Below are 25,584 nucleotides of genomic sequence, written 5' to 3'. Positions count from 1 at the left end.
GGGACGTTTCAACTGCGACTGACAGGTCGGCAGGGCAGGAATATCAGCAGACGGGGTGCCAGTCACATCCGATGCAGTGAGTCTACCGGGCGGCGGCTTGGGCGTACGTAGTAGGAGGCTGGCATCGAGGTTGATAGCGGCGGGGGCACTCAGCTGTGTCGGTGACATGTGGGCCCTCACATACAATGCACTTGGGAGAGCAGGGGTGGCCTTCTGGGGCGTTGGGAAGTCCGCACGTGGGGCAGCGTGGGGTTTTCTTCGTGTTAGGACACACATCTTGGTGATGGCCTGTCCGCCAGCATGTCGTGCTGGCCTCTGTTTTGCGGCGAAAGGGTCTGCAGCGGTAGGTGGTGGAGCGGTAGCGGATCCAAAAATGAACTCGAGTGCCATGGAAGAGAATTTGAGTGATGTTCGAAGTGTTTAGACGCTTGGCGTCTAGTATTTGGAGGTCAGGGTTATTATCAGGGTCCATTATTTGCGCCGGGATGCCGGTGACGGTGTTCGCCGGTACGGCAATGTGTGTGCTCACGGGATACTGTTTCCCATTGAGGAGGAGGGTTTCGAGCTTCTCGTAGGATCGTGCTCGGTCCTCAGAGGGCGTACTCACAACGATAAAGTTGGAGACCGGGTGTATTCGCACTTGGACGTCTGGGATCATTGGTAATGCAGCCTGCCGTTGAATGGTGCCGGCCAAAACCGCTGCAGATACTGTAGCAAGGGCGAGGCCTCCGCGTGGTCGAAGAATTATTTTCACATCGGTCGCTGGTAATGGAGCCGTCGCGGTTCGACGTTTAGGAGAGCGCTGGCCATGCTTGGGACTGGAGCCTGAGGTCGACCGTTGGGAGATTGCAGCAGTGACTGGCGCTTGGTTGGCAGCCATAAACGAAGATGGTTTCCGTCTCACATCGAGCCATCCTGGAGTAGCGAGCTCGTTGGGGTCGATGTCTTCACCGTCTACCGTGTATTCCATGCGTTTGGTACCACCCGAGGACCATGGAGGTGGCGCTAACGTTGCGCTTTTGTCTGCAACATGGGCCGAGTCGCCATCTTAATGGGATCGACCACCGTCGATGGAGAAGGAAGACATGTAACTTGACACTTGTACCAAAAAGCGACCTGCGCCCCTTGATGAAGTGGAGGCTTCGGGTGACAAACCAGAGGTCACGGAGATGAATCAGGCGAAGGCGTTTCCTGTCAGGGATGCTTCGGATCCTGTTCCTGCTGCTTCGGTGGTGCCATCCACGGCTTTGACGCTGGGCGCCACGTCCGCCTCTGGTACAGGCCTGATGGGCTCAGAGGCGCCTCTAGTTGTCGACCCTGCATCATCACCAGGGGCAGCTTTGGCTGCCTCCCCGGCTGAAGGTAGGGCAACTACTGGTCGCCGTCCAGCTGCCTGGCCTCCAGATCCTGGTGGAACTGTGGGTAGGCGAGGGAGAGACGGTACACTGCTGTACGGTTCCATGCATGGTGGGCGCTCTTTCCGTTCAGTTTTGAACGTTAAATCTCCGTGGCTTACGTAACAATAGGCGTCAAGGCTTGCTTCATCACTTCATGCAGGGGTTTGAGGCTTGACGTGTTGGCCATTCAAGAAACCAAAATTGAGTCGGATGAAGGGACTGCGAAAGCTGCAGCTCCTTTTTAATCAGAGTACGAAGTGTGCGTTAGTCACGTGAGAGGGTTATCTGCTGGGTGCATGCTCTTTCTGAACAAGCTCCTCCAAGGCGGTGTAAAATTTGTAGTCACTGATCGGGAGGGGCGCTAATCGTAGGTGACCTAATGATCCCGAGCCATTTATGGAGGTTTATTGTCGTTTACACACCATCTCAACCTCGTGAACGGGAAGACTATTTCCTGTCATTGCGGACTCACCTATGTAGTGAGCGCCACTAAATGGTCTTAAGGGACTTTAACTGTGTGTGTAACCCGTGTGACAGGTCGTGTGAGCACCAAAGATCAGACTTTAGTGCAATAAAATTGCAAAATATTGTTCGTGACTTTCACCTTTCTGACACCGGAGAAAATGTCCCACGGCAAAATCGCTTTACACATTTTCAGGGGGCCTCTCACGCTAGGCTAGATCGTATTTATGTTTCTTTAGATACACTACTGTGCGACTACGCACCATCAAATAGCACTTCAGAGGCTCCCTGCCCATTGTGGGATAACTGGGCGGACGTTGCCGCATCCACAGCGCATGACCAACGCGGATCAAAAATACCGGTGCCATTTTCTCGCAAAGATGCTTCAGCCCTTGCATCCAGTGTGGCATGGAGCATGCAGCGATCGCTTTGGGCAGACGCATCCCGCCATTACGCGCCCTCTACTCTATCGACCCGCATTGTAATTTTAAGCTGCCACCTGGACTATCCAAGCATGATGAAGCAGTACTGCACCGCATGCGGTTGAACGTCGCCTACACGCGATACTACTGCTACAAAATCAACCAGTCCTCCTCGCCTCTGTGCCCACAGTGTGGTGTGCGTGAAGACCTCCAACACCTAATATGTGACTGTGTGCGCTTTACTACACAAAGAGTGTCTCTCGCAGTGTCCCTGGGCCGGCCGCTGTCCGCAAAACTAGAACTGAGGGACGTATTAGGTCCTTGGAACTCTTCCAAACGTGTCGCTCGTGCAACGAAAGCCTTATTGGCATACCTAAAAGACACAAGCCTTGATCAGACTCTGTAATTAGTTAAAATCATATGTATTCCTCTTCATCATTATAATCATCATCGTCATCGCATTCATCTGGCGTAGCAAGTCAGACATCTTAGCTGGGCTGACATCGCCAGTTTTCATTAAAGAGTGTTCTCTCTCTCTCTAGCTATTCTGTGCATCCGGTGTTTTTAGCGACCATTACCTTGCATCTGCTGCGCATCGTAGCCAGCAGTGTCGGAGTCGTCGGCTGCACTGGGAATTGTAAAAATTTAATAATTCTTTACTATCCCATCATCCATTCTTAAATCGTGTGCCAGAAATTATGCAAAATGCAAGAAACCGCTGTGATCTGCTTATGATCGCACGGTGGGAATTATTTAAGCAAGAAGTGAAAGTCAATGCGACTGAAGAGGCTACAGTGATGGCGTTTGAAAAGAAAAAAAAAGCATAAATCACTTGAATAAATTGTTTAGAGACCTTTATGAACTTGAAAGCCGATTTCCTGGCTAATAATGGATGACATTCGGAATGTGAAGGCGCAACTACGGGCGTTTGATGTTGAGAAATACTGGGGAGCACTACGGGCGAGATCACTGCGCTTTGCTGAAGCGCAACCCTGTCGCCGGTCTCTAGGCGATGAGCGCCGTCATGTATTCTCTAAACAAGTACTTGAAATTGAGTACAAAGAAAACATTACTCATGACACTAATGTAATAATTATGGCATTCGCCGATTATTATGGAGCTCTATTCCAAGCTCCCGAAAAAGCGGCGAGCGAGGGGTAGACTTACTAATTCATTAGTTATTCTGCCCAAAATAAACCAGGACGAGTGTGAATCTACTGACCAGGAGATGGGCATTCAAGAATTGGTGTTTGGCATTGAATCATTCGCGAAAGGCAAAACCCGAGGACCTGATGGTCTCACCGCAGAATTTTACCAGGTATACTCTGTTCTTTGCTGGCTCTATTTTAAAGCGCAGCCTTTTGGCGCCCGTTCGTGGGCAGAGGGGCGTTACCCTCGGTGTCATCGAGTGAACGATGGCAAGTCCGAAGAGTGAAAGAAAGCAGAGGAGGAGACTTTCGAGAAATTGTGAGGGGAGGGCGGTTCACCGTGGCGGCGCGAGGCGCTTCTCCGAAAGTGTGCGGGGAGAGGGGGGGGGGGGGTGGCAGTATGCTGTGCGCGTACGAGACGCTCGACGGCGCGACGCTTGGCGAAAACGTGAGGGGGGCGTGCGCTTGACGATGATGTGCGTTCGCGGTCCCTTCCTGAGCCGCACTTCGCGCCGCCGACGCAGAGGCTCACCATAGCTGCCGTCGAGAGAACCCACGAGTGAGTGCTGCCTCAGCGCACTGCAGCCATCAGGAGTGAGTGCTGAACTGCGAGTGAGGCAACCGGTCGTGCGCTTCGTCAGCCGCTGCAGCTAAACGAGTTGCCAGAGTGGAGGCTCAGCACCGCCGACGCCAGAACCCCGAGCGAGTGCTGAACAATGAGTGAGGCCAGCGGTGCATGTGCTTCGTCAGTCTCTGCAAATACAATAAGTTCTCTGTAACCATACAAATATGTCCGTCAGAAATTTTTTGCCTCAACACATTTTGCACAGTCAAAAAAGCTAAACAACTGCGCCCAAATATCGCATTAGGGAGTATAGTAATCGCTAGCCAATTTTTTTTTACTTGAGGTTTACCGCGAGGCTTACAAGACTGGGTTTCTTCCACCTACGCTGTACGAAGGCCACACTGCTCTAATCCCCAAAAGTAATGATCCTGACAAACTGCGTAAAGTAGAAGGATATCGTCCCATTTCCTTATGTAATGTAGATTATAAAGTCTTCGCTAGGATTTTGGCCAACCGTCTTCAATATGTAATTGAGCTACTAGTTGGTGACCATCAGACATGTGGCATCAGTGGGTGATGTATTCAAACTAAAATTCACATAGCAAGGTCTATACTTGAGTGTATTTCGGGTACTTCAGCCCAAGTAGCCTTAGTACAACTATATTTTGCAAAGGCATTCGATCGTGTCAGTCACTAATTCCTGTTTCGTGCTGTACAGAATGTGAACGCAGGATCTTGGCTTACCGAAGGTATTCAGATTTGTTATGCAAATGGCTCGACAAGAGTGATAGCCAACAATCGACTAACCCAACCAATTCACCTCCTTTCATCGGTTCGTCAAGGGTGACGTTTATCACCACTCCTGTTTTGCTTATAACTGGAACCATTATGTATGCGCATAATACAGGACAATACTGTTAGAGAATTAATGCTATCGTCCTTCGACGTGAAAATCTTAGCATTTTCCGATGATGTCGCTTTCTTTTGTACTGACAAGGCAAGTGTGGAGAATGCTTTTGTCATTACACGAGAATTTTTTGAGGTTTCAGGTGCGGCCCTGAGTTTCGAGAAAAGCTGCGGCTTTTGGTTGGGAGAATGGGGAACGACGCCCGATTGCTTCGCCGGAATCAAATGGAATAGTGACCTGACGTATTTAGGAGTTCCCCTCTCACAGTTTCTCAATACTGACTCGCATTGGCCGGAGCAAGCGGTGAAGGTACAGCGCCAAGTGAATGGTAGACGGCAGCTGTCCATCTTTTCTCGTGCTCGGGCGTGTAACACATTTCTTGTGACCCGTCTAATAGGCGTTACATTGCTCTCGCCTCGGGATAAAGACTTATCACCGGATTTTCGCAACCTTCATTTGGTGTTCGCGTAGTGAGCGAAAGGTTATGCGTCGAGATAACCTTTTTCTTCCGGTTGTGCGAGAGCGCCTTGGGCTGGTTCATCTTTCTGTTTGGCAGCTCGTTTCTCGTTTATTCTACTTTCGAGATGTTCAACATCCGTTTTTTGAAAGCTGTAATGCAAACATGTCTTGCACGTTGTCTCTCTGATATTATTGTGTCTTCGGTGTCTGTGGAACCAGTCCGAAGTTTGCAGGGTTTCCTCAAAGAAATGGTTGACACGTTTCGCTTCTTACAGGCTCAGTTTAGCCTTGAGTACATATTTAATGTTTCGCGCGAGTATTTTCGATGCCCAGGTTTCTGAGATTTTTCCTACGCCATTATACCGTGTACCGTACCTCCAGTGTCCGTACCAGGATGTTCTCAATAGTGTGTGTAAAATGTGTGTTCCGCCAGGTGTTAAAACATTTTTCTTTAAATTACACACTGGTACGCTCCCTGTTGAAACTTGGATGAACGACCGGGGTCTGTTTATAGCTTGGTCGACAGATTGCCGCCTCTGTTCTCGACCAGAGACAATTGATCACTGTTTTGTAGATTGCAGAGATGCTGCCTTTTTCTGGGAAATTTTGCAGCGAATGCTTAGAAAAGACATGAATATCACGCCTTTCTCAATCCGATTTTTGCCATTCGGCAATCCTGGCGAGCCACCCTGTGACATGTTTGTGTTGATTGGTTTGTACAGTCTGTGACGATGTCGCTTACGTGATAGGCATGCTGAGCCATCAAGATCAACAAAGTCATATTTCCGAGAAACTGTGGCGTTTGTACATAGTGTGTATAATTATTTTGACCAACCACCCGTCTGGTTCCCTCTTTTGAACGCTGGTGTGTGTTTGCCTGCATTTCGATGTATTTGTGCTTCCCCTAACTTCAGTGTATTCTTTTGCTTGCTTGACTAGTCCTTTTTACTGGCACGTCTAAGCGTATTCTCCGATGTAATAAAGAAAAAAAAAGGTGCAATCGGATAGATGCCGGCTTCGTAACGCGAGGGACCCAGCTTCTACTCCGGCCACGGGAAGCGTTTGTTTGTTTCTTTCACTTCACGGTTCACCCACGATCATTCATCACCCTCGTCAGAGAAAGGTGGTTTTCATGCAGGGCATATTGGCGTACAACGGCATCAGTAAGGACACTAAAGCTTCGCTTTAATAGTGAATACTGAAAACAGGCGGCAGTTCACAATTGAGATGTTTTTATACCTTAAAAGAGTGGTTGATTCGATCAATCGTAATATTTTGCCAAATAAATTGGCGAGATATGGAATACGTGGTGTGGTAGGTAACCTTGTAAAAAGCTATTTGACTAAGAGAAAACAGCTTGTTCAACTAAACTGCCTTTCTCATGACATATTGGAGCTAAAACCAGGCGTTCCACAAGGAGGCTAGGTTACGCCCATTATTGTTTATTGTTTATGTAAATGACATCATAAATATAGAAGGTCCGCAAGAACTTGTTTTGTGTGCGGACGACAATAACGTATTCTTCTCATTTGATGACATAATTAAACTTCACTCCGTGGTAACTGTTTATTTGGAACAATTGTCAAAATGGCTATTGGATAACAAATTACAACTTAAACACCACAAAGACAGCTTACATGATATTTAGACCGTACAATAAAAAAGTCGAGAAAACAATTCCGATTAATGGAACCAAGTTAACCCGAGTGAGAGAACAGAAGTTTTTAGGTGTCTGGTTTCCGGAATAACTTTCCTGGAAATACCCATATTGCTCACGTTTCCACTAAACTCTCTAACAGTATGGGTATCTTGTATAGAATCGGCCATTTAATACCACTATGGTTTAAGCAAAATTTATATAGTGCCCCATTTATTTGAAACTATGCTACGGGATTTTGGTACGGAAGACCGCAACTAAAACAAATTATAACGCCTCACTGTACCACAAAAAAGAAATTTGCGCATATATTATCCATTATACCGCTACCCATCATACATAAAGTTTTACCACTGCCAATACCGATTTCCCTTGTGTTTATCTCCCTCCGCTGAGATCTAGCTGCGGTGATCCTCCTTCCGACCAACTACCTCCTCCTCCCCCTCCTCCTCATTCTGACAAAAGTGGCAACAGGCGTTACCCTGCCCTTCTGTCTATCTTGGCGTTGGCCGTCGTGGTTTAAAACGAGGGCTCTTTTTGTAGACCAACTAAAAATTGGGCGGAGGGAGTCATCGCATGTTTGGGCGAAAAACTACCGAACTACCCTCGCCAAGTTCCAAAGCCTTTTCCCGGCTGCGCTCGCAGTGGCCGTCCGCGCCGAGGCGGCTGATGGGGCCAGGGCGGATGCGGCCCGCCGCAGCCGCACTGCATTCAGCGCGCAGCAGCTGAGCGCTCTGGAGAAGGCCTTCGAGCGCAGCCACTACCCGGATGCCTTTGCCCGCGAGGAGCTGGCCGCAAGGGTTAACCTTAGCGAGGCCCGCGTCCAGGTGAGCCGCTTACCCCGCGCGCGCCCTGCGCGCCGACTGCCTCCAGCAAAAGGCGCCCTCTTCCCGCACCACCAACCCTCGGTCCTCCTCTTCCAAACAAAAGAATTCATCAAGCAGTCAATATACCAAGACAGGTCTCGCAATTATTAACAAAAGCCACACCGATTATCCTGGCACGTTTTTAAAACGCCCATCCGCTTGTTTTCCGTGCTGCATCTGGTCACGTGCCTTCCAACAGTTAAGAAAGGATAGGGAGAGCCATTGCAAAAAAAAAAAAAAAAACCCAAAAAATTGATCGAAATAGCAGCACAGATAATTTAAAAAAACAAAGTTAAAAAGTGCATGAAAAGATGGTTGTGACGTATGCATAGACCAAAGGTAAATTTAAGCCTGGAGCTGCGTTCATGCGGTAAGTAAATGCACTTCCAAAAAGGCAAATACAGAGGGCATCCCTCTCCCCCTTTGCGACCCGTGTTGTCTTGATATCATGTTGTGAATAGGCACATTCTAGCAGTAGTCGTGATGCAACCTACAAGAAGTTGCATGATGCAACCTACCAGTACCTATCTCCATTTGCGAGCACATACGCCGATTCTTTTCGGAATTTTACAAGCATCGGAAATTCATTTTCCTGTAGTGTGACGTCAGAAATCACAGGGCGGGAAATGGCCTTACGATACCCTTATTTATGTTATCATCTTTTTATGGTTCAACAAGTCTATCTGAAAATTATCGTTCATATGCACCAACTGGTCTCTTATCTTTGGTGCTTTGTTTTTCGCGTGCACAGATCATCATTCAACAACAAAAATAATAGGAAGTCTACAGGCCAACGCTGTCTATTATCGCGCGGAACAGCAAGCAACGGCACGTGGTAGAAAAGAACATGTGGCGAGAAGAGCAGCGATCACCACGCTTATCTTTCTTGATTTTGCGTGTAATGAGAATACACACAGTTTACTTTTTTAGCACTCTGACAAGTCCGCTATTTTTCATTACTACGTTTAAAAACTGGCGGTAATTATCCTAGACTAATTCGTAATGTAAATAGCCCCAGATCAAGGCATGCACAATTCCGTGTCATGCAAAAAATGCATTACAGATCAGTGTCACTTTAATTGGTCGATTAGAAATTCAGGAATAGGTCCACCATACGCCCTCGCTGCCATCCAAGGACCGTCTATCAGCTGACAACATGCACGTGACGCGGCCAAATGGCCCATTTGTGTCGGGCACTCCATCTGTCCGGGCCTGTCCCACCAGCAGGCCTCCTTCCAGCATCGTTCCGTCCCGAGAGCGGAAACGAGCCGTGACACAGCGCGATGGGCGCAAGAGTCCGCTGACACAACCGCCGACGTCCCCGAAGTCAGCCACCCTATCCGCAACGTAGCGCAAACAGCGCGGGAGTGTGGTTTCGTTTTCCCCCCGCATTTTCACGGCTGCAACCCGATATGTAGGAGCGAAGCGCCACAAATACTGCGGCTCGGGTTGGTCCCGCGGTTGAGGTCCCGAGCCGTGGCTGACGCCTCGTTGTCGCCGTCGGACCTCGTCGGTGCCGAGCGGGGAGATAAGCATCGCCGACGCCCTGGCAGCAGCGCGTTCCCCTCCCGGCTACGAAGCAGGGCTCTGCCGGGGTTGGGGCGCCGTCGGCCCGCAGTTCGGCTGGCGCTATGCCCTCTGTACGTGCTCTTACGGCTGGCGCGCGGTTGCAGCCACCGGAAGTCCTCGGGCCGCCGATTACGGAGATGTCGGGACATGCGCTCTCGGTTTATTCCCCAGCCCCTGCGTTGTTCCTAAAACCGACCCACACTGAAGTGGCAATGCGCGTATAACCTTTCGCAGTTTCCCAGCAAACCGGCGTAAAAAAAAAAAAAAAAATTAACCGGATAGAATTGCCAGGATGTTCTTCCAAGGGGACGGGGGATTCCTCCGTTTTAAGGGTTCCCGTTCATCGACTTCCGGTTCACGAAACTGCGGCAACAAATCATCGTTGTTGTGGGCAACAAAATGCTGCTGCACCTGAAAGTGTGTGTATGTGCGTGTGTGTGTGTGTGTGTGTGTGTGTGGAGGGGGGGGGGGGCATTCCGGAACCGCTTGCCTGAGTACAGGTCGGAATGCTACTGTGTTTTGCAAAGGGACGTGCTGAATCCAGGGGATTTACAATTAAGGGTGAGCGGAGTTCTGCGTCCCACCGGAGAAAATTCGAAGACCCCACTGGGGGTGTCTGATACTTGCTCCACTACAGATTTAGTCTGTGGCTGATGGCTGCATTTGATGGCCCAAGTTTTATCGGCGGCCACACACTGACTGGACACTGTAAGCTTTTGGCGTGAGGAATAGACAATAATACTAATACATGCTAGTAACGCCTATTAAAAGGGTGTTGGGCCCGTGCGGGATTAACAGCCCTTCATATCTAGACATGGAAGGGGGTCCCCAACAGAGGAAGTCGCTAGAAGCCGGCACTCGCAAAAATCAGTGAGGACAGACCTCGGGGACACTTCCCTAAATCTAGCATACTTTCCCCCGCTGCCCCACTCACAACGCTTTGCGTTCACTTTTCACGGTAAATTTACTCACTCGTTTACAGAAACCTGTGAATTCATCTACTGTCTTATTGTAGTTCAGTGATGGCCCAACCCCATGCACGCGTAAAATCCACATACTCGCGCAACGACGTACGCCGCAGCCGGAGAGGGCGAGTAAAACGCGCGCGCAAACCCAGCGTACACCAATGCGCCGCGCAGTGTGGCTAGACTACCGCGAACTCAGCTTTGTGGCTACCAATTCAACTACAGTTTAACTGAAATAAAACAAACAATGCTTATTCTCACAAAAGTGCGTATATATAATACGGAAACTAAAACAGTTGTTGGGACATCGAAAAACGTTAAGAATTAGTGTGCTTACTTGTTTAGCTTATTTATAAAGTTAGCTTATTTATCAATTTGCTGTCTTGTTATGCGACCTGACCGCCAGATAACATCACCGCCAGGGGTCTACGTCAACACCGTGCGCCCGAAAGTTTGCGTCGATGTCTGGCGGGCTCTGGCTTGGGCGTAACAAGCGCGTAGCAATGTATTCGGCGAACGCCTGAGTACGCCGCGGTTCCTTACGCGCTTAGGCCAGTTTGCGTCGTTGCGCGAGTACGCCTGTTGGGCCTGAAGCGGCGAACAATGGCCCTTACGCAGTGTATTGAACAGCCATCTGTCACCGGAATCTTGACTTTCCTGGCCGCCGTGGCTCCCTTTTGGCAAGGTGTGTGCGGGTGTTGCTACATTGAAAGAGAAAGGTGAAATGACCGAGCCGAAAACTGCCTCTCGGGTTGAGGGCCCCTCGATCAAGACTGAGACTCGGAGGAGGATAGACATAAAAGATAGAAAGTGGAGTTCCTAACTAATGCGACATCGCCTCGAGCTTGCCCTCCATCAGCGGGTGTTCCAGCAGGTACAAGTCACCCTTCAATGTGGCGTACAGATTTTCATCCGGGAAGAAGCGGGACAACCACGCCCAGACTTTTTTTTCGTAAATCCTTAAGATTCATTTAGTCGAAAAGAACGTACAGAATTCGTGATAAGAGAAACACTAATGTAGCGGGAATAATACTTAGGCGTCAGAAACTATTGGTAAAAACTGAAGTCACGTGGTTTATAATAAAGCGCAAGTATGAGGAAAGACAGGGGGCTAAAAAGAAATAAATTACGAAAATATTGAAATTCCGCTAACTGTGCAGAATGGTGAAAATGAACAGCCAGGGCAGCGGTAAACAAAAATGTCGCTGCATAAAAACAACATAAGAACCCTTCTGAAACAGTGCCACTGACAGCAAGTCTTTGCAATGAGTGAGTAAAAATTCTTTATTGCGCTGCAGAGGACTGCCGCCAGTGAGCCTGCCCCTGCTGCTCCAGAAGTTTTCTCTCTTTTTTTAAGATTTAGCATTTGCGCGACGGATATTATATCCATGCAGTTTTCCTGCAGCCTTTCCAGTCGAAGGCAATATTTCCCAATTATTTTGAGCGCACTCGAGGCCCCTATAAAAACATGTCATGACTCTTAGCGCTGTTTTTGTGATTCTGAGAGTAATTGTGTGCTCCGTGTGCAGGGAGAAATGCTGTCAGCAATTCGGTTAGAGCACCTCGAAATCAGGCAGATGTTTGCGAGATAAGGCTTCTGAAGCACTGATGAAAGCGCTTAATCCGTTCGATGAATTGGCGTTCGATAAAATAGCGTTCGTAGAAATGGCGTCCGATAAAACTGCTTTGATGAAATCGCGTTCGATGTAACGGGATTTGATGAAGCGGCATTCGATGAAACGGCTTCGATGAAACGACGTTCGTTGAAACTACGTCCCTTGAAAGTTCGTTCCATGAAACTGCGTTCGATGAGATTCCTGGACCCATTTTTTTTTTTTTCAGTTTTGAGGGTTTTACGCGCCCGAGCTACACACCTATAGGCTATGAGGCACGCCGTAGTGGAGAATTTAGGATTGATTTCTACCTCTTCGGGATCTTTAACGTGCACCGAAATCTGGACATACGGGCGTTTTTGTTTTTCGCCTCCATAAAAAAAAAAAAGAAAAAACGGCCGCCGCGATCAGGATCAGGGCTCAGCTTTCGCCCTCAGCTTTCTCAGGTTCTCGGGCTCAGATTTCTTGCCTGCTGAGCTCGAGAACATCCGTTCTCAAGCTCAGCAGCATAGCGCCTCAGGCGCACCAAACCACCACGGCGGGAGGACGGACTCTTAAACCCCACGCAGCACTGGTTTGCTCATAGCCCATGTTTGCAGTCTAATTCAGGCAAAAATAATGCTCGAATGAGGGGTTACCTATTCTATCCAAATACTAGCTGATTAGACGCCATTCCACCATAAAAATGCAAATGATTTTCACTCCTTGCTTTAGCGCAAAGTTATGTAGGAACAGACGTTTGTGCATTCTGATGATATTGCACCTGATACTGATATTGTTTGTGTATTCTGATTATATGTACGCCACGGTCAGGCTAAAAATAACAAAAAATCAAAAATACATAGAGAGAGCATATTAACAGTGCTCTATTCTCGAATGCGTGACACGTCGAATACCGCCCAATGTACATTGAGGCACTGCATGCTTGAGACATTTCCCTGAGTAAATTACACTCTACTCCGTGGGTCTAATTCACCGCAGTGCACTTCAGAGGTCAATCATTTGACGAGTAACGACGCACCACATGCGAGTTGGCCCAAATGTGATCTGCGCTGCGACATCACGCAATGCAAAAGGTCATTTTGGATAGCTTAATGTCAACGCGCAGACCCCGCTTTTCGGGTTAAGTCATCTGCAACGCCTCGCCGTTGGTTTACTTGCTCCCTTGACCTGGATGACTGGTCATTCAGGTTCGGTGTGGCGAAACAGACATACGTATTTTCAAGCGTATGCCATTTACAGTGCATTGTTTTTGGAGTTTGTTCGCGCGCGGCGTAATAGTTATCCCATGGTTTCTTGCCTTTTGTATTATCAGCTGCATGAATGTTCTTGGTCATGCCTTTCGCCTCCGTTCGATCCCCACTTCAATTGCGGCAATAGTGTGCACTCTAAAATTGTCCGTGGATCTGCTTTGTCACAGTGCACCTGCATGAGCAATCGCGGCGTCCAAGGGAACAAATTCACTCTTAAAAAAAAGGTCGGGGCATTCACTAATGAAATACTAACAAGTTACTTGTCCCAGTACACTAGGTTCTTAGTAACTGGAGGTAGTAAATTTAGTACTAGGCACGGTTTCTAACTGAAGCAGGCAGTAAGCACCACTACTTTCACTGGTAAAGTCCTAGTGATAACACCCTTCTGAGCTACATGCGTTTACTAACTGGCCATGCATAACCTAGTCACTAGCACGACCTTAAATTAGTGCATACTACTTTCTACACTCAGTTAAATTACTGACCATGCAATTGTTAGTGGCAGAGCCTACGTACAAAGCCGCGGGGTAGTAAGGTTCGTAAGGAGTTAGTAAATACGGCCGTTACTACCTTTTTACGACCTTTTTTATTAAGAGTGTTTGGAAAATAAAGGAGGACTACATATGATCTGGCTCAAAAAAATGTGGTCTGCGCGCTGACAACGCGCCATACAAATCGCCATGCTTGCTTTGCGCGATGTCACAGTGCTGGCCAATATTTTTAAAGTCAGATCTTTTGCTGGCTGTCGCCATTTGCCTGTTTTACACTCTTAAAAAAAAGGTTGTGGCCTTTACTAACAGAACACTAACAAGTTACTCGTCCCAGTATACACTAGGCATTTAGTAACTGGAGGTAGTAAATGCAGCACTAGTCAGGGTTACTGACTGAGGCAGGCAGTAATCACCACTACCTTCACTAGTAAAGTCTTAGAAATAGCACCCTTCTGAGCTACATGCGTTTACTAACTGGCCATGCACAATCTAGTCATAAGCACGACCTTAATCTAGTGTATACTACTTCCTACACCCAGTTAATTTCCTAACCATGCAGTTGCTAGTGGCAGAGCGTACCGTACCGCGGGGTAGGTTCGTAATGAGTTAGTAAATACGGCCGTTACTACACTTTTACGTCCTTTTTTTTATTAAGAGTGACCGCCTTAAATCGCAGTGACAGCCCTCCATTGTGCATGGGGGTGAAGAGACACACATTTTTATAAGTGCGTGCTGATAAGTAAACATAAATCACCTTCTTACGCCACTCAGATTTTGACTGTGTTTCAAACTAAAATGCGTTTTCAAAGAATAAGACAACTAACAGAAAATCTATTTACTTTACGTTTTGTGCAGTACGTCAGTTTTTTGGACCTTCACGCAACGGAAAATGCATAGACTTCCGTACAGTGGGTTTTGAGCGCTATACATTCTAAAATATCGCTTAGCGTCTGCTTCGCCAGATTGCACCTTAGTAACCGATCGCTTCGTCTAGAGAACGAATTCTCCCTATTGCGATGACAGATAAACCATCTGACGCAAAAGGTGAACTGCGCTCTGAAATCGCGCAGTTGAAACAGTTATGTTTGCATTGCGTAATGTCACAGCGTCGATCCCAGTTTTTTCGAGTCTAATTAAAAACTAAAAACTTATGCTATTAGAAACTATATAAAGAAAACTAATTAAAAACTATATGCTATTAGACTCTAATAGAGTCTAATAGCATATAGTTTTATTTAGTGGAAGGTTTATGATTTGACCCAGGCAATAACTGTTGCTCCTTGCGAGGACACCTTGCAAGGGCGTAAGGGGAAAGTACATACTGTAAACAAAGAGAAAGGAGAGGAAAGATCAAACAATCAGCCACCAGCGCAGATAGTGGAGCGGGGGTTAAAGGAGATCCGAGACCTTTACTTCGCATGCTGGCCGTCATCGTTTCTTAATTTTCTCGTTTGATCACTATTATTGGCCACTTAGGTGCGTTGACTAAAAGCCCACGTGGATGACAACTGGTAATTTATGAGAGAGAGAGAGAGAGAGAGAGAGAGAGAGAGAGAGAGAGAGAGAGAGAGAGAGAGAGAGAGAGAGAGAGAGAGCTGCATAATAAGCCGGAGTGGTTAGCCAGGATAAATGCCCGATTGCTACGCCAGATGGGGGTGAAGGTGACATGAAAAGTCCCAGCACTTCCTAGGAGTTCACTCACTCACTCACTCACTCACTCACTCACTCACACATACACAAACACGCACGCACGTTCAGACAAAACTACCACATATGAAGTCGTTACAGTGTGTAATCAAGTACAGGGTGCCGAAGAAATACTAGCGGAGCATTTGTTGCGCGTCATGCAATGCCTGAAGATGATCACGGGCCATGAACTTCACGTAAAAAGACGGGTTCACATAGGGGCAGGCAAGCCAGAATGAACTGAGTATAGCATACGATAATGTTCTGCCAGAAGAAATTCCCCCCTCCTCTTTATCTTTGTATATTTTGTAAAGGGCATAGGCATGGGCCCCGTGAACGAAGTTGGGCTACCCAGCCCGCTCGCAAGCATCACTGCTTAAGTAGACTGGAATGTCATACGTACTTTTTCTGTAATTAAGATTATTATTATTATATTAATATTATTATTATGCTTCTTTTTTAAGTTGCTTCAATTATTGACGAATTTTACATCACGTGAATTCAAACTGCTTGCCAAAATACCAGGTGTTTTCAAATAATAATTTAGAAAACTTACACCATGTTTTGTGGGCCACATTTTGCAAAATGAGGAACGTAACGCTTCCATTGCGTGACGCCGCAATGCAGACAGAACTTCTCTGCCAAATGGGCACCATCCCTCGGCGAAGTTGCTGCATTGGCGGCAAGAATTGGTTACTCGAGTGCATTGTGGCAGCAGGGTTGGTAGGGTTGGTAGCAGGGTTGGTAGCTGCAGGGTTGGTAGCTGCACCGCTCAGATAACAGGTTTATCTTTTACAGCGAAGCTGTTAGCCTCTAGAGTGTCGGATAATTTCGTGTCGTAAACAAAAAATCCCAGGCAGGACCCAGCAGTTCTCACCTAAGATGCCGAGTGCATGCGTCAGGCTGATCAGGCATACAGCATGGAGCTCGTAATGCGTTTAAGGAAACCACAAAACAAGCCACGAAACCGCATTATGGATGATCAGGCGCCTGTGAACAGCACCCCCCTCCCTCCATGTGTTCCTAGTAAAGGTTATGTTTGCAGATTATCTTTGAAGGCTAGGCAGTACTAGTGTCCCTAAATAAAGCAGTTCTTGCCCAAGACGCCAAGCGCATGCGTCAGGCTAGGCAGCTGGACCCAGCATTTGCCGACACAGAAGCCGAGCGCAAGCGAAAAGCCCGCTGAGACGACGAAAAAGCTACCTGCTCGTACGATATCGAAAAACAGCTTTGGTTAGCCAGCGTCTCGGCTATCACATCGCTCTCTTTGAAGGGAACAAACCGCATGCGGGCGGAGATCAATCAATGCAAACAGCATCGTGAATTTCAGCACAAGATTTTTCGCCTTGCTGCACATCGAGAATCGAAATATAGAAGGGATCTGAAACTATAAGCCAGCTTCCACAGCTGAATGATGCCTAAAACACGAAAAATTCCCGCGCCTTCCCGCGAGGGGAATACGAGTAAATGCAGAGCATTGGGGGTCGTTAACGCCGCGTAAAGTCGCGTTAGGCTGGGTAGTTGGGTCGTAGTTGCGTTGGTGTTGGTTTGGGGTAGAGAGAGGAGAGTAAAGTCGCGTTAGGGTAGAGCGAGCGTCAACCAAGGAAGGAAGGAGCAACGCAGTGACTGAAGCACGAGCGACCGCTAGCCGCTTTATATTTGCAGCGCGCGCAGTAGAGGGAGAGCAGTACGATGGGGGAGAGCGCGCATGCGCAAGCAGCGCGCGCCCTTCCACGCCCCACCGCGCTGCTATCACGCACCGGTTACGCCGAGACCGCGACGGTCTCGGCGTAACGGGCTGACTACGACGCATGCGCGCGCCAGCTGCTGTTGAGAGAGAGGAGGGAAGGAGGAGAGGCGCACCTGCTGCGGACGCGGAGCTGTGGACGCTGTCCGACGCAGGAAGAGGCGAGGCTAAGAAATACTCTGCATTTAAAACATTTCATACTCTCCCCAATCATCATTTGCAGTGGTTTACAACAACTTCGCTGGACATCCACTTTCGCAGGGCGGGATGGCGATTATTTTTTACGGGATTTGTTTGCTCGCGCGCTTCCCAAACGGGTGTTTCCGTGTCTCCAAAAAAAAAATGTTGCTCGGCTACAAACATGGCCCACAGCCATGGAAAAGTGTGGTTCCAAAAAAATCAAGCTCTTTGTATACTCGGAGATAAGTTTTCATTCCGGACAGCGTTTACCCATCTGGCACGAAGTCTTTTCTGATTGGTTTTCAATTTTGGTCACGTGCTTCCGGTTGACAAAGCGGTTGTGTGTGGTTTCGTCATTTTGACGTTTCACGACGTTTACTGTCAACAGTTCTAAAGTTTGCCTTATTTCTCTTTACTGAAAACGCATTATTCTTGGCCGGCAATGAAAAACTAGACTAAATGCACTGGACATGACAACGTAGGCCTGTCTTTGCTATTCAACAAGAATGATGCTTGTAATACACGCTCTCTCTGTGATTGGCTGAGAAGGCGTGACGTAATTTAAACAGTTGGCGGGAACGGTCACGTCACACATTGGCAACTTCAGCTTGCGTAAAAGTAATGTTACGTAACCGCTTGAAAATGGCGGCTGCTTTTGCCGCGAAATAGGGCAAAAAATTTATCCGACCTTCGGCGCCGCGAAATGTCTGGGAATTTGCAGCAGGCGCAGTTTCGCATGACGCGCGGTTTAAAGCGTGTTTTCTACCGAAAGAATTAATAGTTTTGACTGTTTCCAAGTCAGCGATCACGGAGCATACAAATGGCATGCAGTATTTTGCTTTTATGTTTGGCAATAAAATAAAAATCATTTGTTTTGCGTAACCGCAACATAAGAGGCCAGAAGCCTCTCCATGACAAAGAGAACCCGATGCATGGCGCTGCCGGGTCACATGATCGAACTCAAGAGAAAAATAACAAAGAAAAGTGAGTCTTTTGTTTATTACAGCGCATATTGAAGTCCAGCTTGACGAATGAGTGAATCGGAGACATCGGTGCGCTCCGCGGTTATCAGGCGTAGCGCTTCGCTGCTCTTGTGTGTCATTCAAGCGATAACGCTTGAATACGCTTGAATTCAAGCGATAACGCTTTTCTGTGATAACGCCATAACTTATAACATAGCAGCAGAAGATAGCGTGGCGGCGGTGGCGGCCGGGAAGGTGACAACGCAACAAAGCTTGTATTGAAGCAGAGAACTCAACTATGTTACTAAAAGAAATAAATAGATAGGGTAAAAAAATTGTTTGATATTTTTTAGCTCAACATCTGCCTTTCGGTCGCTTTTGGATCAACGTTACTCGACCGCCTTGTGGTGTTGACGCCAAATTTGACCTGCAGAAATGTGTTTCTCTTGTCAGCCTCAGCTACCGCCTTAATTTTCATAGTACGTGCGTGTTTTTATATCTTTTATGCGCAATATTAGATACCTTGGTTGCGATCTTTATGAGTGAAGCGTTAAATTACACTGCACGTCGTCATAGCTATATGTGCAACACGTCACTGATTGCTTACGTCGTGCTTACGCAAAAAAACATGGCGAATTGCCTGGGACTTTGTGCAGTCGAGAATAGGGCCCTGGGGCCCTTGGCTATCAAGAGCCAAATCGTATGACTTCGTTCTGCTTGGTGATATTTTGTTTTTCTTTGTTTTTTGCTTAGTTTCATGTTTTTTATTGTAATGAAATTTACATTATTATACCGATGAATGACACAAATTGGCTAATTGCGTATCTTTCTTCAAACACAAGGCAATTTGTTCCCGTTGCTGCACTCAGCAAAAAATGCTTATGCATTAAAAATATTTACCCATCTGTGCTACTTGCTGGGATAACCGCCAGGACGATGAACAACATGTTACGCAATCTTTTGTCCAGAAATGTTGACATCAGAGAATGGCCGGAGCTGCCCTTTGACGGGGCATGTTGCTAGGAGTAACTGGGCAGACTGAGTGTGGATGGACCAGTTGGTGCATAATGCTTCGAAAATTTGTCAGGGAATAAAGGCTAAACAGGAAAGGCCCAGAAGGACTTCAGTACTTCAGTAGCTCTTGTCTTCTCAGGTCTTTAAAGGGGTCATGGTTTCCATAAAGACAAAATACAACTTTGTTTAATTTAAAAGAACTATAGCCTTTGGTGACCCACTCAACTCCATTCCGGCCACGAAAGAATTTTTCTTTAAATCGAAGCTTTCGAAGCCTCACTGATTCATCCGTGAGCGCCAAAAACGCACTGCAGGAAAGCCAACTTTTTCTGACGATGATGATGATCTTGGGTGAAGGTAAGAAAAAACGCTTCCCGTGGTCAGAATCGAACCTTGGTCCCTCGCACTATAAAGCCGACGTCTATTCGATTACGTCATTCCTACACGGCCAAAGCAGTTTGGATTTGGAGAGGGGTGCATGGACGTGCAAAATTAGACAGAAAAATCATGCAGCCCTTCGTCTAACTACGACGATGGTTGAACGCGGGGCTTTCTTCGTGCGGAATCAAATGGGGAAGGGTCAAAGACAAAGCCGCTGCGATCAAAAGTCCGAACTGCGTGCGGGTCAAAGTAAAAGCTGAGAGAGTCAAAGTTCAAACCGTCTGCGAGTGAAAGTCCAAACTCAGACGACAACCGAGGAATCCCTCACGAGAAAGCTTCGCGTTCAACCTGCATGGTTCAACCACCGTCGTCGTTAGACGGAGGAGTGCAGGATTTTTTTTACAGAAAAAAAAAATCGTAAGAAATATTAATAACTGATATTTCACGCTACAGTGACGTAATATGGGCTGTCAAAGGGGGGTAACGCGGGCCAGTTGGTACACCATGTTTAAAGCGAAAAACAGCGCTAAAAACAGGACAAAGGGTGTGTGTCCAGTTTTCCCTTTGTCCTGTCTTTAGCGCCGCTTTTCTCTTTAAACTTAAGGGACCTAGTATGAGCGATAAATAAAACCAGTTATCAGTGCGCTGTTATCTGCACGTTAGCATTGAAGTAATGAGATCAAATGGAACTTTTGATCTCATTTTGATGGAACTTTTGATCCCCCAGTCATTTGTTTCTTGGCGGTGGCGTAAGTCGGCGGCCGGGATTTGCACAAACAAGATCCTGTGACGTCATAGAAAATCGCCGGAAAGTGGCTGGGAGTCGGCACTGTTTCAGATATTTTCTTTAATATCTCGATAATTCGTTCAAAGTTTGTGGTGAAACTATCATCACTGTTATCGGGACAAAGCAGTATTTCTTGTGAACCAAATTTGTATTTTTCTTCATGGCCTCTTTAAGAAATTTTCGGAGCGGAGCTGATTCCTGGTGTAATGTGTGTGGCGCGCAGGTGTGGTTCCAAAACCGGCGAGCCAAGTTCCGTCGCAACGAGCGCAGCGCCCAGCGCGTGGCGCGCGGCGACGCCGGCGAGCAGCCCGTGCTGGCTGCGCCTCCACCGGCCGCACAGCAGGCGCGGATGCCGCCCTCTTCGTGGCAGCACTGCGCCGCCTCACTGCTGCCGCACCCGGCGCTGCACGGCCCGACCCGCTGGTGCTGAACGAGGCACCCGGCAACCAGCGCTCGACGACAGCTCACCCGTGTGCGCTGCCAAGGACTAGAAAGAGTGTTCAGTGCCTTTGGACATTACAGCCGCGCGAGGAGGGGCAGAATCGCCTCTGGGAGCTCTTTATTCCGCCATCGTCAGAGGTCACGACTGGCTCGAAGCGTCAATAAATAAGAGTGTCTTACGTCGGTGGTGGAGAATCGTGCGCGTGCAACGGCCGGCTACATTTAGAACACAGCACGAAGGGCCGCCTAGCTGTGGGCGCTCATCTGCACACATTACGTAACGTGCAGCCTAGTGGGATAACGAGCGGTTTTGTGTAATGTCTCACATCGGCTATACAAAGCAGAGGCCTGATGCTCAGGTTGGGAGCAGAACGTGATGGCACACCCACCGGGCATGACCACACGTGTGGTTGCTCGGCCAAAGCTGCGGCGCTCATGGCGAATCATGCCCTGTGCTTGCGTGGCCACCATACACTTACCGTGCTGTTTGTTGTCTTAAAAATGGACAGGGCCACCGGTGAAGGACACAAATAAGTACACGACAAACGACACAGCAAATGGCAGTCTTGTCATGGCTACTGCTTGCTGTGGACCATTTCTTGAGGTCGAAAAGCGCACGGTCCATAATGAAGATTGCGCTGCCTTTTTTATTCGTCTGGCCTTGTACAGTGCCAGCACGGAACGGGCTGTATGACGCAAGGTGCGCTGGTTGGCGGTTCGTCACTTTTTATAAGCTCTTGTTTATACACACTACGGCAATCCTGTGGTCGAGCTTCACCACAATGCGCTCGATGGACCATGCCGTTAACTCCATGCCGTTAACAATACAATTTCGGCAAATAACGATGTCGAGCATACGATTTGACTCAAAAGTTCGGTATGCGCTGCGGTACCAGGCAATGCAAGCATGACGACGTTCTGCATTGCGCACGCCACAACGCAAATCGCATTTTAACGCAAAGCTTTCTACATCTACCTACCAACGGTTATTTCGTGGCGTGCGGGACAAGAAACTCCCAACGCGGCTGGTGTTGGGGAGGGCGCTTTTCACTCACGGAGCGCAGTGTAGATGGCGCGGCGGCAGGGCGCTATTACCCAGCGTTCCCCGTACGCAGGGGACTGCTCGCACCGGCGGGCGCGTTGGCGGGACGGCTTTGTCGTCTGCTTTAGCGACAGTTGTTTTGGCCTGTTTTGGCGCTGCTTCACGTCCGTTGCGCGCTTTCTTCGAACGGCTTTATTAAATTCTTCGACAGCACCTGCTGGGTAACCCGGACCCGACGGAATTAAGTGAGCGTACCGCAAAGATACGTTAATGATTGGTTTGCAGCACGGGAAAACAAAATGTAGAGACCACATACAGGCATCTGGCCGCTAGGGAAACGCTACCTTTTGCGCACTGCTTGCCACGAATGAGACTCCGTTTTCTAAATTGGTGAATACCAATTCGGTTGTGTTTTAACAAATATTACAAAAGGCGAAAGGAACAACTAGATCTATAAATAGCGATTATAAAAGCTCCCTCAGCTTTCTCGCAATTCTCAAACTTACTAAACTAACTAGCTTAAATCGGTATAAATGGGAATCACTAAGCTCACATGCCAAATTGTTTTGGTGTCTCGCTTGTGTCGCGCGGTGGTGTAGCCCCGAGCTAGCACATCAGGATGGCTAGGTTGCGCTGTTTCACCGTTCGAAAGACGCTCCTACCTGTTTTCTTTCTGACGACGCACGGCCGGGCTACAGCAGCGGCGTGCGCTGCTCTAGTTGGGCCGTGCCCGACGCTGCTGCATTCGTGCGGGGCCCCCGCGAATTCCAGGTAAAGGCTGGCAGAATCTCTGGTTTCACTCTTTGTAGAGCCACGTGAATGAATTGAAGTAACGTCGCTTGGGCAATTGTTGTGGGTGTCGTTTAAAGCTTTGATTACCAACCTCTTCCATAGCGTGGATTGGAGACAATTTTTTTACTTCAATGGTGCACGGTGCAGTCATTCAGCGAATTTGATGTATTGGCGACATGTATTCGTAACCCGAGTGCATTGCGGTGAAGGTGAACCACGGGATTGCCTTACAGTTACTTCACAAGCTATGCAATAGGACGATTGAACATTTCTCCGCGCACATTTACGAGCCGGAAATTTTTTCTCGAGTGTCACAGAATATTTCTGGCAATTAACGCCAGAAGTGCGATTCTTGTGTAAACAACGAGAAGTGAAAAGCTTCCGCTCGAAATTTATAATCTACACTCTAATAAATTCCCGCAGGTAGACCTCACCACGTTACAGAACGCTAAATCAGCGTGACCAAGGTTGCGAACTTGCTGAGCGGCGATTCCCAGCCTGCGATTAGAGTAAAAGATAGAATATGCTCAGGGGCAACAACGCAAATTCTCGAATTGCGCTGTTATGTGCGCCCTTATTCGATCAATATAGCAAGTCACCATACATAACTCATTATAGTTATCCATAAATGCAGCTTAGCTGGCTTCCATCTTCACGGTTGTGGGAAGGCTCATTTTTTATTCCTCTGCATTCAAACCGTGCGGATAGCATGTGCGGAGGTTACAACATAAGGCCCCTGACCACACAGTTATGCGCAGTGGAGCAGATGACATAAATGGGAATCCTGATGGTGAAGTTACACACAGGCGGCTCCATGGTGCGTGGTGTATAAATCGAGGTCAATACGCCAGAACAGCTAATGTCAGCTGAAATAGAGCTCACTGTATTTACAGGGGAGTGTGTTGACCTCCGTACATGGGGACTTTCGGAACTTCACCACTGCAGTATAGAGCATAAAAACAGGCCTTGATCACATCTAGGACCCCAACGCACAGTCACGAGGAAAAGCTTATGGACCATGAAATTGTCGACTTCATTGCATTTCTCTTCCCCCTGCTGCATCCCGGGAACTGCCGTGTCCCTGCGAGCGGTTATTCAACACCTAATATATCCGGAATACAATCAATCAATCAATCAATGTTTATTAAAGTGCCCAGGAACAGCCGAAGCCTTAGTGCTGGCGCACTGAGAGGGAAAAAAGGCAGCAGCGAGATACATCAACAGCTGAAAAATAAACAATCATGGTGAGTAAAAAACAGTAAAAACTATAGAAACTACAGAACAAGAATGAAAATAAACTAATGTCCTCCCATAAACATTACGCAATCAATAAAAACTGCAATGTCTGGTCCCTTGCAAAATACGTTTAACAATAAGCATCGCAATAGAGTAAGTGGGAAGAAGAATGTCTTCACAAGTATGGGGTAACATGATGCTTCAATTGCGCATGAATGCATGAAACAAATACAGAAAATTATTTGTGTATTTGTGAATATTAAAGACAGAAAACGAAAAATTCTAGAAAAATGTGGTACTCTGGCTTGCCCGGGAACCTTAAAAAAGTCCGACGTAAGGCGAGTAGCGCACAAGAGTGAGCCATAAGTGTACATACAACAATTAACGCCGCAGAATCAACATCATATACGAATAAGCAAGAACAAGCTCTATGAAATCAATGCCCAGATGAGGATGATAAGTGAAGAAAAAGAGCACAGCCAAAATGAAATTAGTTTGCCACAGCTAAGAACCCGGCCGAAAACTCCCGAAGGGGACGTTGAAAGAGATCGAGTTTCCTGGAGTGATAGTTATATAGATGCTGCAGTATTTGAAGAGGCGAACGTGTGCTGAGCGCTACAGCTGTGTTAAAGGGACTCTGAAGTGATCTGTAAATATTGCCGGATTATTAGCGGAAATTGTATTGGGGAGTCTCTAGGCCATGTTTCGACCACTCTCGTTGCGTTTACGCGATTTTATTGAGAATAAAAATCAAATCGAAAGGGCTGTCCTCCTCTCTGCATCCTCCTTGCCGATTTCCCAGACGTTTCGTATGACGTCCAAACGAGATGACTTGGCTTGACTGCGCTACTGGACGGCTCGCCGATCCTCCGACAGAATCAGTCGGCCCAGCGTTTAGTCGGCGAACCGCCGGCGGGTCGTCGCAGTTCGTTCACTCAGTTGAAAATAAGCCATGACACGCTTGAGCCTGGAAGAATGTGCCTTTAGTTTGTTAGCTTGTAGACTGTGTCAAGCTCGAAGTCCAAGTAGCTCCACACAAGCGCACATGCGACGCTTCGCTGACTGGTACGCCAGTAGAAAGATCCACGGCCAATTAAAAGTGGGGGAAGGGTCATACTCGGAAATTAAACTCACCGAAACTTTTATCCCACAGCGTAAAGCCAAGATGTGGGAAGCGCTTTTTGCGCTGGGTGAACTAGCACAGCGGTCAGCAGCACGACCACACATTTGCGAATAGTTTTCTGCACTCAGTATAGTTGAGATATTTGTGGGAATTTCGGGGACGCTGACTGCACAAGCGTTATTCAAAATATAGTCATCTGAGCCGCTTGAATTGCTAAAACTAAATAAAAATGTAAACAGGCTATACAATCTATACCTTATATCTACACTTCTCACAGCACTGGCCTATGACCGAATGGTCTGGAGCACTCGTGCATTGCTTTGGAATTCGCAAGTTCGAATCCCTGTAAGCGTATATTTTTTTGTTTTTTTCATGATGATGTTTTTTGGGTAATGTGTTCTATACTGAATTCACCCTTT

The 25,584-nt window shown here is 47.6% G+C and overlaps 1 protein-coding gene across 1 annotated transcript in view; it reads left to right on the top strand.

Annotated features, from left to right (window-relative positions):
- The window catches only part of LOC144159198 (uncharacterized), a 110,141-nt gene extending 85,224 nt beyond the window's left edge, over nucleotides 1–24,917 (top strand). Inside the window, exons 4-5 of the mRNA XM_077690536.1 lie at nucleotides 7,663–7,844; nucleotides 20,755–24,917. Coding sequence (XP_077546662.1) covers nucleotides 7,663–7,844; nucleotides 20,755–20,961 — 389 coding nt within the window. The 3' untranslated portion in view covers nucleotides 20,962–24,917. The remainder of the gene's footprint in view (nucleotides 1–7,662; nucleotides 7,845–20,754) is intronic.
- The last annotated feature ends 667 nt before the right edge of the window (nucleotides 24,918–25,584 follow it).

This window comes from Haemaphysalis longicornis, unplaced genomic scaffold, assembly GCF_048455015.1.
Source record: "Haemaphysalis longicornis isolate Haplotype H1 unplaced genomic scaffold, Haemaphysalis longicornis Haplotype H1 scaffold_1, whole genome shotgun sequence".
NCBI classification, from domain to species: Eukaryota; Metazoa; Arthropoda; class Arachnida; order Ixodida; family Ixodidae; genus Haemaphysalis; species Haemaphysalis longicornis.
Note: the sequence above shows the minus strand (reverse complement) of the source record. Positions and strands in the feature narration are given on the sequence as shown.